The sequence below is a fragment of the Fulmarus glacialis genome, unplaced genomic scaffold (genome assembly GCF_000690835.1).
Source record: "Fulmarus glacialis isolate BGI_N327 unplaced genomic scaffold, ASM69083v1 scaffold26479, whole genome shotgun sequence".
Classification (NCBI taxonomy): domain Eukaryota; kingdom Metazoa; phylum Chordata; class Aves; order Procellariiformes; family Procellariidae; genus Fulmarus; species Fulmarus glacialis.
Genome location: NW_009234287.1, coordinates 2,302 through 14,566, shown reverse-complemented (window position 1 = coordinate 14,566; position 12,265 = coordinate 2,302). Strand labels below are relative to the sequence as shown.

Genomic DNA, 12,265 nt, shown 5'->3' with positions numbered 1-12,265 from the left:
GACTCGCCCTGCCTTCGGGGGTGGGGGGTGCTGATACGGAACCGAGCCTCTGAGGAACGGTTGATCTGTGATCCCCCGGTACCGGCTTTTTCCTCTCTAAAGCCAGTGTTAAAGCCCGCGCGTGCGGCCTGTGCCGGTAACGCGCTGCGGAAGCGCGAAGGGCTGTTAGAAGCGGGTTAGGAGGCTTTGTCCTTCAACGTCTGTTTTTGAGAAGCTCGTGAACGTTAAATGGAAGCGAGTGCGGGCAAATCGGATTTTTTTTTTTTAAAACTGGGGCAAAAGATATTTAATTTTCTGGCTAGCAGGAGCTTCTTTCCTATCTCAGTTCTGTTGTAAGACGTTACGGGTTTCCACGCGAGCCGTGTTTTATGTACGAGTCATCTTGCAGATGTCACCACGCCAGAACTTGGACTGGACCTACCTGGTAACGTTGTATGGAAGAAACGAACCGCTAAACTCGTTTATCTTCAGAGACCCTAGACTTGTGTTTTTCGAGTGGAAAGGGGGAAGGACAGCACAGCAAAACTGTAACGTTTTAGGATGAGTCCATTCAGTTAGCTCCAGTTCCTGGGGAAGTAAAATAAACTAGTTTTAAAAAAAACTTGGAAAATAACGAGTTGATCAGGTGGCAGTACGAGAAAGTTATCATTAATTTGCTGCTAAAGTGGACAGGTGAGTTCTGGTGGGGCATATCCTGAGTCTGACTGTGCGCAGTATTTTCAGTGATGAGTTGGATTCCACAGCAGCAAGTGTGCTTACTGAATGTGCAGGCTACATAGCGGTGAGGTGGGCTGCCAAACCCACTAGAGGATTAAAATTCAAAATGAAATCTTGTTAAATTGTAGAAGTTGTCCGAAATACATTGTGCAAAATCTATACTAAAAGGCAAATACTAGGAACTGTACTTAGCCTGGAATAATCACCTTCCGTTTGTGCAGTTGTTAGTAGTTCTGCCAAAGAAGAGTGCAAAGGGAACGGTCGGTATAATTCAGTGTCTTCAATGTCATGCAGCCCTGGAGAAGGCACAGACACACAGTTCTGTGTAAAAAGGAATGTAACCTTCGCAAAATGTCAAAGGATCCTTCTGTTTTGCACAGGGTTGGTTGGTAGAAAACATAGCTGTAAAATCAAGTATGGAAAAATATTTTGCTCTTCGATGTTAGCTTGTGAGTACAGTTGTTCACGAACGTTTCTGTGTTTTGGCAGGTGGTTATACTTCATCACATGTTGTCTAAAGCAACTGTAAAGGCCAGACCCTCTGTCCTATGGTGTTACAAAAAGGAGCTGGGCTTTAGCAGGTAAGATACCTCTTGTGTCTCATGCTGCGGTCACTGCTCTGTGTGAAGCAAAAGCTCCATGGTCTGATGAGCGTAGGTTGCGTGATTTGGTTGTGAGGAAAAACAGGATTAGTTCTTGGAGGAGCAATAGGAAGTTTGGTCTTCCAGAACTAAAATTTGGCTTCCGTAATACAGTTGACATCAGCACTAGGTATTTCTGGTTTCTTTCTGTAGTTCTAATGCTAAATCTGTTGTCCTGGACCAATCTCTCCCTCATCCTTTTAACCTCAAAAGACCAAAACTTTAATTCCTCAGCTTTTTAGCCTCGGTAGTATTTAGGACTAAATGCAGATTAAGCATCAGAATGCCTTTGTTTTGAAAAAGTGTTTAAAATTTTAATTCTTAGATTTGTGTACTTAAAGTCTGCATACAAAGTCAGGAAGGAGGTGTTACCTGAAACTGCATGATTCCAACCAAGCGGTTTCTTGCAAAAACAGCTGGTTCTGTGTGATATCCACCACTTTGGGCTGAAGGGTCATGGGAACATATCATGAAAGCGGCAAGTGTGATCCAAGATTTTTTTCCTTGGAGATTGCCCTCTGACTTCCAATTAGACTTGAACGCAGGACTGAGTGCACTTCTCTCAAACCTTTTTCCAAGCAAACTTCTGCATAATTTTGTTCTCCAGCCACCGGAAGAAGAGGATGAGACAACTACAGAAGAAGATTAAAAGTGGAACTTTGAACATAAAGGACGATGATCCTTTTGAGTTATTTATAGCTGCCACAAACATTCGCTACTGCTATTACAATGAAACTCATAAGATTCTTGGTAACACTTTCGGCATGTGCGTACTTCAGGTAAGGAGTGAAACTTCTGAATTAAAAAAGACATTGCACTGGAATCAATTGCTTTCAGGTTAAATGCTGCAGGAATAGTATTTGTTGCTTCTGTTATTTTAATTATGATGGCCTTACGTATCTTTTACAAGTTTTGTGAGGATGAGATAGCCTTGCTGGTAGAATTTTAATGGGACGTTGGTTAATGCAAATGTTAAGTGTGAATTAAGCTTTGAGAAATAATGTTTTTAGATTTTCTGTTCTTTTTAGCAGGTGCTAGTTATGCTGGTGAACTCTAGGCAACTTTGAAGTTTTATTTATTTCCTAGGATTTTGAAGCCTTGACTCCAAACCTGCTAGCTAGAACTGTTGAAACAGTAGAAGGGGGTGGAATTGTTGTGATTCTCCTGAGAACTATGAACTCACTGAAGCAGCTCTATACGATGACCATGGTACGTTCAGTGTAATGTGTCTGTTTTATATAAGCAGGTACATCGTGGTGATGCTAAGTTTTGCTTTTGTTATGGGCTATGGTCGTCTTTCCATCATCTTTCCTGCTCCATCATTCATCTGTGATTGAATGTCTTATGCTTAGGCAGTTCTGCCAACCTCTGTCTTGAAATGCAACTAGTTTACAAGGAAGAAACACCTGTCATTCACAAATGTAACAGTGTTCTTTTGTTTCACAATAGTTTGGGAAAGTATTTATGCTATCTGCCCATGTAACAGGAAGTTAAGTAAAAAATAGGCCTTTTGAGTGTTTTGTGATCTGTTGCTAGGTGAGATCAGCTTCACAACTACTATACATTTCTAGATATGAGCTATTCACACTGAGTATACTTACTTCTAAAGCAGGAACTGTCTCCATTAGTAATAAAGCCAGTAGGTGAATTAAAGTGATGGACTATTTTTTCTTAGCACCCCTGAGGTGTTTGAAATGTTCTGTACCTGGCAGAGTTGACCTTTAAGTCAGGCAAGAATAAGTAAGACCATTGTGAAAAGTATTGGTGGGAAAAGGACATTTTTAACAAGTATTTGGAAAATGTGGATGTTTCACAACAAACAGAAAATCAGAATCCTGCCTGGGATGTGGTGTTGATGGAAAGAGAGACTGTAATCCACAAGAGTGGAAAAGAAGTCGGATTGTCCTATGAGTAACAATCTTGTAAATTGTTAATCTGTTACTGCTGTTCCTTCTCCAGATTGACTTTTTCTTTTTGTTTCAGGATGTACACTCTCGATATAGAACAGAGGCACACCAGGACGTGGTAGGACGGTTTAACGAGAGGTAAGTTATTAAGAGTGTAATGGGTCTAGGCTGTATGCCCAAGAAAAGCATCTGGAACAATGTTGTGTATTCATATGAGGAAAGCATCCTATAGGTTTGCATTGGAATAGGGCTTCTTGACTGCTTCAGTGAAGTTTTCATGTACTGTTCTGGAAATGAGTACAGTTTGTTGTTGGAGGAATTGTATACAAAATTTTGGCATATGTTACAAGGGATATATGCAAATAGGCCCAAATTTGTAAACTGTTCTGAGTCCCTTTCTTGAAACGCTCTGTAGAAACATATGCTTCAGATGCGCTGAAGTTCAGATACTTACTGCACTACTGTAAAACATAAAACTGCTTAGCGTGGAGTATTCTCTGTGGTTTTAGAAGTGTCTTGTAAAGGTGTTTTCTGTGCTTTTGTTGTATAGAATAAGCAGCTCTTATTGAGTGAGTGAGCCCTAGCTCTAGCCATAGGAAAATCGCAGAAATCGTTCTTTAGCATGCAGGTGGTTATGTGAAGTCAGAAATTAGAAGGGTGAATAAGCCAGCACTGACTGCAGTCTTTGGGGGTCAGCGCTTGTCACAATTGCTGTGGATTCATGTCTTAACACTTTTATGCAGCTACTTCTCGCTTAAATGCTCTCTGGTAGATCATCTTCAGTTAGCGTTCTTCTTTGAAGACATTCTAGTAAGTGGATGCCTGTTTTGTGTAGGTGATCCTGATTTTGTGGTAAAAGGCACACTGCCAATTGCGTGAACTTGTCATAGCTCAGCTGTAAATCCTATGTCTGGGTTTAGAAAAGAGTTTAAATTAACTACCAAAATGCAATTGTGTTGCTAGTGTTTTTACTGAGTTGCCTTTGCTTGACTGCTCAGGTTCATTCTGTCTCTGGCTTCATGCAAGAATTGCATCGTGATTGATGATCAGCTGAATATCTTGCCCATCTCCAGTCACGTTGCAAACATCGCACCTGTTCCACCTCAGTCGCAGGTCAGTAAGCAATGTCAGCCTTTTTTCCTTGGGAGAAATTGGTCTGAGTTGACCACGGTGTGTTAAAGTTTTAAAAAAGAGGAAGCTTTCCTTTCACCCTGATTGATAGCAAATAATGGTCTTGCAGAGAGGAAGTAGAATGTCCTGCAAAAATTATACCTGGTATGGGTGAAGCATGGGAAGCTGTCTCTTCTTTCCTCCTTGGTTTTTTTCTGTCACAGCTTTTTTTTTTGTGCTTGCCTGTATTTATTGATTTTGCTGTATTGCTGTTTAGCCTAACGAGGTGGAGCTTTAATTGCTGTGGTTGCTGTTTCAGAAGTGCATAGGGAGGTTTCAAGCTGATGGACAGTTGGGACGAGACAAAGAAAAAGACCTTTCAACAGTTGGAGGGTGGGAAAACACTTTGGAAATAAGTATATTACAAGCTCAGGAGACATCTGATACCTAGAAGCCGTGGTGGTTGTTTCAATTTCTGAGATACACACGCCACATCTCGGGAAACATTCACTGAATATAAGCCAGACATATAGCTTGTGCTGTTAGAAATGTATCCTTTTATGACTTTTAGTTGTAAACTAAAGTAGAATTGAACCAGTTTTAAATAGAAATCTTTAAGTTTTGAACTTTTAGTGTGGCCTAAGAAATACCATATGTTCTATCAGAGATGGTAAAAACATTTTAACAGAGCACTGATTTAAAAAAAAAAACCAACGAAAAGAAACCCCCCTTTGCATTATAACAATATTGACAGCAGCACAAATGCTATCTTTTGGATAGATAGACTAATGCCTTTAGAATTTTAAGTGACAATAAGGAAAATCAGAATTCATTCCCATTTAAGATTGATTGCTTTTGTGTCCAAGTTTATTGTTTGGCTTTGAAAATCCTGATATTGGTTTGGAAACTGATCTATTGCTGCTGCAGTAGTTTTTCCCCGTACATGGCAATATGAACACCTTGTATGACAGGTATAACAAAGATCATAAAATTTTGGTACAGCCTGAAGACTGAAAAATGAATTGAATTCTTCAGAAAATTTGTCCATGGTCTCTTCTTCCCAGCAATGCCATTTTCCAATTACCATGTACTGAAAAATCCTTTCCTTTTTTCCTCCAAGCTTGGGGAAGCCAGGGTACCCACCTCTTGTGTAACCATTCTCCTGAAGACGCATTAAAATTGAAGTGTTAAATAGCTGTCTGTCCATTTAAATTTTTCTGTTTCTAGGGAGTATATTCAACTTGTGGTAACATTTCCTTTCAGATATTTTTCTCTGCCTGATAAAAGATATCAGAAGACATCACGAAGGTATAACTGTGCTGAAGTGTCCTTTACTAATCCTGTTATGGTAAATCCTGTGCTTATAGGAAGATAGCCTCCGGCCGCAGGACTTGGAGCTGAAAGAACTGAAGGAGAGCTTGCAGGATACACAGCCTGTAGGAGTTTTGGTGGATGGCTGTAAAACCCTGGATCAGGTTGGTGTGGTGTTCAAATTTGAGATATTCTGTGCTTGACAGGTCACCTTAAGTACCCATGTTTGTGTCTCATCTTGCATGTAATCAAATCTGAGTGTCAACAGTGATGGGTGTGGTCTTAGAGAATTTCCTTGAAAAATTGATTGGACATGGTAGCTCAACGACAGTATCAGTGATTTTCTTCATGAAGTTGAGAATAAGTGTGCGATTGTCTTCCCTGTTTTGGAGTATCCACTAAGAAGTTGCAGTTCAGCCTGGTGGCTCCCAGAGCTGTGTGCTGCTTAAGCACTTTTATAGTAGGTCTCACTGCCCAGATATGTTGGTCTTCCTCCTCTGAGAGCAGTGTGCCTCTTCGCGTCTTGCTGAATGTACTCTGTGGTCAGTGGCATGGAGGTAGTGATTGAGAATGGCACTTAGCAACAACTGAAAACATCAGTGTGTTATCAACATTCTCCTCATACTAAATCCAAAACACAGCACTAGGAAGAAATTTAACCCTATCCCAGCCAAAACCAGGACACTGTGTTTTGACCTGAATAATTTCAAGAACTCAGTGGGTCAAGATTACCACTTCTTGCACATTATTTGTCTGGGTTTTAATGTTCAGCTCTCCCATCTTGTCTTTCTCTTCCTTCTTCCTGTCCTAGGAAAGAAGACACGTACTAGTTGTAAGTGTAAGTAATGCTGAAAGCAATTTAAACACAGCTGATTTTTGTTTTCTATTTTTTTCTGATCATCAGGCAAAAGCAGTTCTAAAATTTATTGAAGCCATTTCTGAGAAGACCTTACGGAGCACTGTGGCATTAACAGCAGCCAGGGGACGTGGTAAATCTGCTGCTTTGGGACTGGCTATCGCTGGAGCAGTAGCTTTTGGGTGAGTGATCCCCCCCAACCTCCCAGGCTTTATTTGCATCCATGAGTTTAAAAAAAAAAAAGGACAGGATTTGAATATATTTGTAATTTCCAGTCCTACATCCCTCCTTTTTATTCTTCTTATATCTTTTGATTGCTGCATACACTGATATTCAAGTTTTTCTATTTTATAGTAATAAGAAAATTTCAGTCTCTAAAAATCAAAATAATCACACATAAATTGAGATAAGTGTCTAAAGGAATCTGCTGTGTTTTGGTTATTAGGTAAAATCAAGCCCTCATATAAAGAAAATATCTACTTAGTATGTATATGTAAAATTTGTTAGAAAAAGAGTTAAACTCTTGTTTCATTTTTTTGTGCAGTTACTCCAATATCTTTGTCACATCTCCAAGCCCTGATAACCTTCACACTCTCTTTGAGTTTATATTTAAAGGTTTTGATGCACTGCAGTATCAGGTAAGGAGAGCAGACTATTTTACAATACTTTCAAAGCGTTCCTGTTTAGGAGGGGTTTTGCATCTCATCTGTGATTTTTGTTAGCTATGTGTCTTTCTAGTAATGTTCTGCAAAAATGAATCATATTACAGTTATGTTTCCTTCTCTATTTTTAAGTTGGGTAGATCAGTTTCTTTGTGAAATAGTTTTTAAAATAAGTAAATAATTTCTCAGTTCTCAGGCTTCTGAAGCTTTTGTTATAAGAGTTTTTAACTAGAATCTGAAATAACAGTGTACTCTTCGTGAGCTTATTTTGATGATAATGGTAAACGGTATTTTTCTTAGATCTTGGCTTGTTCATACTGTTTAACAATGTTTTCTTTCAGGAACATCTGGACTATGAGATTGTTCAGTCTTTAAATCCGGAGTTTAACAAGGCTGTTGTCAGAGTGAATGTGTTCAAGGAGCACAGACAGACCATTCAGGTAACTGGCCTCTTTTGCACTCTTGCCTTTCTGCTTTTTGTTCCTGACTGTTGGTTTTACTGATGCTGTAGTTGTTTTGATTTTAAGCATGTTCATTTTATGTGATGTATAACTGATTGATTTTGCTTTAAGGCAGACCTTTTTTTCTGGTGAGTGACTTTCACAAAATATCTTATTTCTTTCTGTGAATAACTTGTAGATTACAAAGCTCCCTTGGTAATTGCTTATGGGTTTCTTCTTGAAACAAAAGCAAAGGAAGGTGAAAGAAACAGTCAAGGAAGAGCATACGTTTCCAGTGATTAGATTTCCTTTATTTTCATGATCTCTGCAGATAAATTTGTGTGAAAATGTGCAGAACAAGATGTGTGACCCAGTCCTTGTTAGGGTAACATGAACCCTCTCCCGGCTGTTTGTTTTCATGTTTCAGTCTCTGGCTTGATGGTAGTGGAGAACAGGGACAACAAACAGCTTTTCAGGGCTTCAGCTTTGCCAACTCTGAGATTTCCCTAATTCCCAGACAAGCTGCTGTTGACAATGACGGTGTTCTCTCATTCCTTGCAGTACATACACCCTGCTGATTCTGTGAAACTGGGTCAAGCTGAACTTGTTGTGATTGATGAAGCTGCCGCCATTCCTCTGCCCCTGGTGAAAAACCTGCTGGGCCCTTACCTTGTTTTCATGGCTTCTACAATCAACGGGTAAGGCTTGAGCAGCAACTGTCTACCTGGGAAGCAGTTGTGCAAGTGCCAGTGGACTATTTCTTCTCTACAGTACTTTTTTTATTACACACTATTATATCAGGTCATGCTAATTCTTGATCTGTCATGGAACTGCTCCTTAAAATAACCAAGAGTCAGTAGCTGAACTCGCTGCTTTCCTTTGGTTCCACTGTGGATTCATTAAGTGTTTGACTTGCACCTCTTCTGTTCTGCTATAAGAAGCAAATACATAAACAGGATTCTGCAGTCTATTAGGAGAGAGGGAAGAATGACATCTTGCTTCCGATATGGTGAGACTAAGAAAGTGACAGGGTAGGCTGCCCTACATGTGCAAGAACGTTAAAAGGCAGTGATTCTCACAGATGGTTGGGGCCCTCACAGGCCTCAGAATGGCACATAGCTCTGGGTGGCAGCCTAGTTCTGTGCTGGAGCTTCTCCATGGCTCAGGATTGCTGTTTGGTTATTTGCTTCAGACTTTTGTCTTCTGCTTTTCAGGTATGAGGGTACTGGTCGATCACTTTCTCTGAAGCTAATTCAGCAGCTCCGTCAACAGAGTGCACAAACCCAAGTCACCATGACAGCAGAGAACAAATCTACAGCTACAGCTAAACTCACCTCAGGTACTCCGTTGTATTCTGGACTGTGGTGTATAACCATGATCTCCGGTGCTGCTGACTGGCAAGCCTTGTGGGTATCCTGTGTGTCCAGGTACTTTGCAGCTGTAGGAAGGTACTGGTATGGGAAAATGAAGGAACTCTCCTCTTTTTTCCTCATGATTTTCAGATGTAAAGGCTTTTAAGGGATGAAAGCTATGTGAGTAATGATTTTCTAATCTCCTGGGAGCCCTTCAAAGGACACTGATCCTACTGGATTCTTTGCTAGCTGTAACTTCCAATACTAGATGTTCTTCTCTGAAATCTGTTTGCAGCTCGTACATTGCATGAAGTCTCCCTCCATGAGTCAATCAGATATGCCCCTGGTGACCCAGTTGAAAAGTGGCTAAATGATCTGCTGTGTTTGGACTGTCTCAGCATCACCAGAATTATCTCTGGCTGCCCGCTGCCTGAAACTTGTGACCTGTATCCTTACTCAAATGTTGTGCTCTGATCAAAATATATTGCTTTCAGGTGAAGGAGGCTTTTTCAAGCTGATCAATCGTGGGTTCTCCAGCTAACGTGATAACCTCAGCACATGATCTTTTGGCAAAAGTCTATTTAGACCACACTTCTGGAGTTAAGCTCTTACCATTGCCTTGTAAGACCGGTGGTGTGTGTTACCAGAACATTACCAGACTCCCATTTTACTGCAGACACAATCCTAAGAAAGGGTTGAATGAAGGGAAGTCCTTGCTGGAGTTATAAAAGGTTTAGCTTTGCAGATGAAGGGTGTGAAAGCTATGAACACTGCCCAAAGTCATTCATTCTTGTAGATTGAGCTGTAGACTCTAAGAGCACAAACCAGCATGTAGCCCAAGGCTGTATTGGAAATACTACTCCTAAACCAACAAGGAGGTTTTTTCTTGTTTCCAAGGAGGTTTCCTTAACCCCTGTGTTTAGATACTACGTAAATAGAGACACGCTTTTTTGTTACCACAGAGCATCAGAAGTTTTTCTGCAGAGACTGATGGCCCTTTATGTGGCTTCACACTACAAGGTAAAGCTTGTGCTACTTCTACCAAAATTTCAGTTAGGAATTTTGTGGAGGGAGCAGTGCTTGTTATGACAGTCTAATTGAATTGGCCTAATTGAGGTTTCTGAAGAGCTTCAGTTGCTTCTTGTTGTATACAAATCCATATTCTCCTTTCTCTCAGAAGATCTCTGCCTTGGTCTTGGCTGAATATACTGGATTTACAGATAACTGGAATATTTATGTCTTGAGAAATTCTAGAGACTAAATTCTAGATGAGCCTACAAGCTTGTCAGAATAGTATCAGAGATGAACCTCTTTTGCAGTTCTCTTTACCGTATTCTGGTAGCCTCAAATATTTTTTAGTAGTAGTAGTACCACCATCAAAAGAGTAGTACCATTGTACTACTGAAAAGAGTAATAATTCATTTCAAGGTTTCAAGACCATGGGTGACTAGTAAATGTGAGTGGTGAAGTCTGTAAGTATTGAAGTACTGAGTACTAAAAATCTGACACTTAAAAAAAAAATATTTAATGTTTGGTAGATTAAGAGATAAGTAGCTATATGAAAATAGAAAGTTCAGTTCCATACGTATTAGAGCAAGAGGTTTCACTTGAGAAAAACAGATGCTGTCTGGTAGTATAACAGCCATGAACTGGCCTGTGAGCTTCTTCATCCATCAGTATTGTATAGTTCCAAGTTTCGTAATAGCCCTAAATTTAGAAAATGGAGGATTGTTTAGAAGTCAGCTACTAACATTACACTGGACTTTGAAACTCTTCTTGTGGAATAATTCTTCAACTTTATCCTCCAGAACTCACCCAATGACCTCCAGATGCTATCTGATGCACCTGCCCATCATCTTTTTTGCCTTTTGCCACCTGTACCACCTACCCAGAATTCGTTACCAGAAGTACTTGCTGTTGTTCAGGTAAGAGAGCAGCATGTATCTATGAAAGTGAACTGTTCAATGATGAAGCAGTACACTGCTGTGAGACAGTGTACTGTCAGTGTACTGTGACAGCAGCGTACTGACTAGGAGTAGATGGTAGCTTAGGGCTGTGTTTTTGTGTGTCTTACAATGGTGTATTAAGGCCATTTTTTTCCCCCTGCTTTCTTTTGTTAACATTAATTCTGTATAAGTACACTGTGATGCTGATCCTTTCGCATAGACCTCCTAGTCTCCACAATGTGTTTGTGCTGAGAAGCCTTCTGAGGAGCTTTGTCCTCCCGTTTCAACTTCCTGCAAGGAGAGTTGGTTCACTGGTTCACTCTGCTTATCCCATGTTTCTAGCATTTCTTTTATTTGCAGTAGAAGTGCAAAAATACAAACTCCTCAGATGTACATGCTTAGAGATGTAGAAATATTTTAGCCCTTGACTGTTGGGTATCTGACTATATGCTTCCTTCCTTCCTTAAGAACACAGATTCTTAATTATCTGTGTTCGATATAGCTAGTTAAATCCACTGTTTCTTAAAAGAAAAAGCTCCATTTCCATGAAAAATATATGACATGTAAAGAGAAATATTGGTGGGACAAGCTTTTGTGTTTGCTGTTGATGGACTACAGAAGATGCATAGAGCACTTTCTATGCTTTAATCTCTTCAGTTGCACCACAGTGTAACGCCTACTGCATCAAGTGGTGTCCCGCTGGTGTGCTTTTTGAGACAGGGCTTTTAGGGGCAGAGCCTGTTTGTTGGCACATATGTGTTTGTTCATCATGTTGCAGAGCAGGGATCACATGAAATGCCAATACTGCATAATGGACTCAGCAACTGAGTTGTGCTGGGCTGACCCAGGCTGGACGCCAGGTGCCCACCAAAGCCGCTCTATCATTCCCTGTCCTCAGCTGGACAGGGGAGGGAAAATATAATGAAAGGCTCATGGGTCAAGATAAGGACAGGGGGAGATCATTCACTAATTACCGTCACGGGCAAAACAGACTTGACTTGGGGAAATTAGTTTAATTTATTACCAATCAAATCAGAGTAGGATAATGAGAAATAAAACCATATCTTAAAAACACCTTCCCCCCACCACTCCCTTCTTCCCAGGTTCTTCCCGAATTCTCTACCTCCTCCCCGCCAGCAATGCAGGGGAACAGGGAATGGGGGTTGCGGTCAGTTCATCACACGTCTCTGCCGCTCCTTCCTCCTCAGGGGGAGGAATCCTCACGCTCTTCTCTTGCTCCAGCATGGGGTCCTTCCCACAGGAGACAGTCCTCCATGAACTTCTCCAACGTGAGTCCTTCCCATGGGCTGCAGTTCTTCACGA

The 12,265-nt window shown here is 40.7% G+C and overlaps 1 protein-coding gene across 1 annotated transcript in view; it reads left to right on the top strand.

The window, feature by feature from the left end:
- Positions 1 to 1,209: 1,209 nt before the first annotated feature.
- NAT10 (N-acetyltransferase 10 (GCN5-related)) overlaps positions 1,210 to 12,265 on the top strand; it is a 13,290-nt gene continuing 2,234 nt past the window's right edge. The window contains exons 1-14 of the mRNA XM_009585611.1: positions 1,210 to 1,298; positions 1,966 to 2,137; positions 2,445 to 2,567; positions 3,342 to 3,403; positions 4,264 to 4,378; positions 5,743 to 5,850; positions 6,591 to 6,724; positions 7,087 to 7,180; positions 7,546 to 7,644; positions 8,206 to 8,342; positions 8,859 to 8,983; positions 9,292 to 9,442; positions 9,920 to 10,016; positions 10,805 to 10,921. Coding sequence (XP_009583906.1) covers positions 1,225 to 1,298; positions 1,966 to 2,137; positions 2,445 to 2,567; positions 3,342 to 3,403; positions 4,264 to 4,378; positions 5,743 to 5,850; positions 6,591 to 6,724; positions 7,087 to 7,180; positions 7,546 to 7,644; positions 8,206 to 8,342; positions 8,859 to 8,983; positions 9,292 to 9,442; positions 9,920 to 10,016; positions 10,805 to 10,921 — 1,608 coding nt within the window. The 5' untranslated portion in view covers positions 1,210 to 1,224. The remainder of the gene's footprint in view (positions 1,299 to 1,965; positions 2,138 to 2,444; positions 2,568 to 3,341; positions 3,404 to 4,263; positions 4,379 to 5,742; positions 5,851 to 6,590; positions 6,725 to 7,086; positions 7,181 to 7,545; positions 7,645 to 8,205; positions 8,343 to 8,858; positions 8,984 to 9,291; positions 9,443 to 9,919; positions 10,017 to 10,804; positions 10,922 to 12,265) is intronic.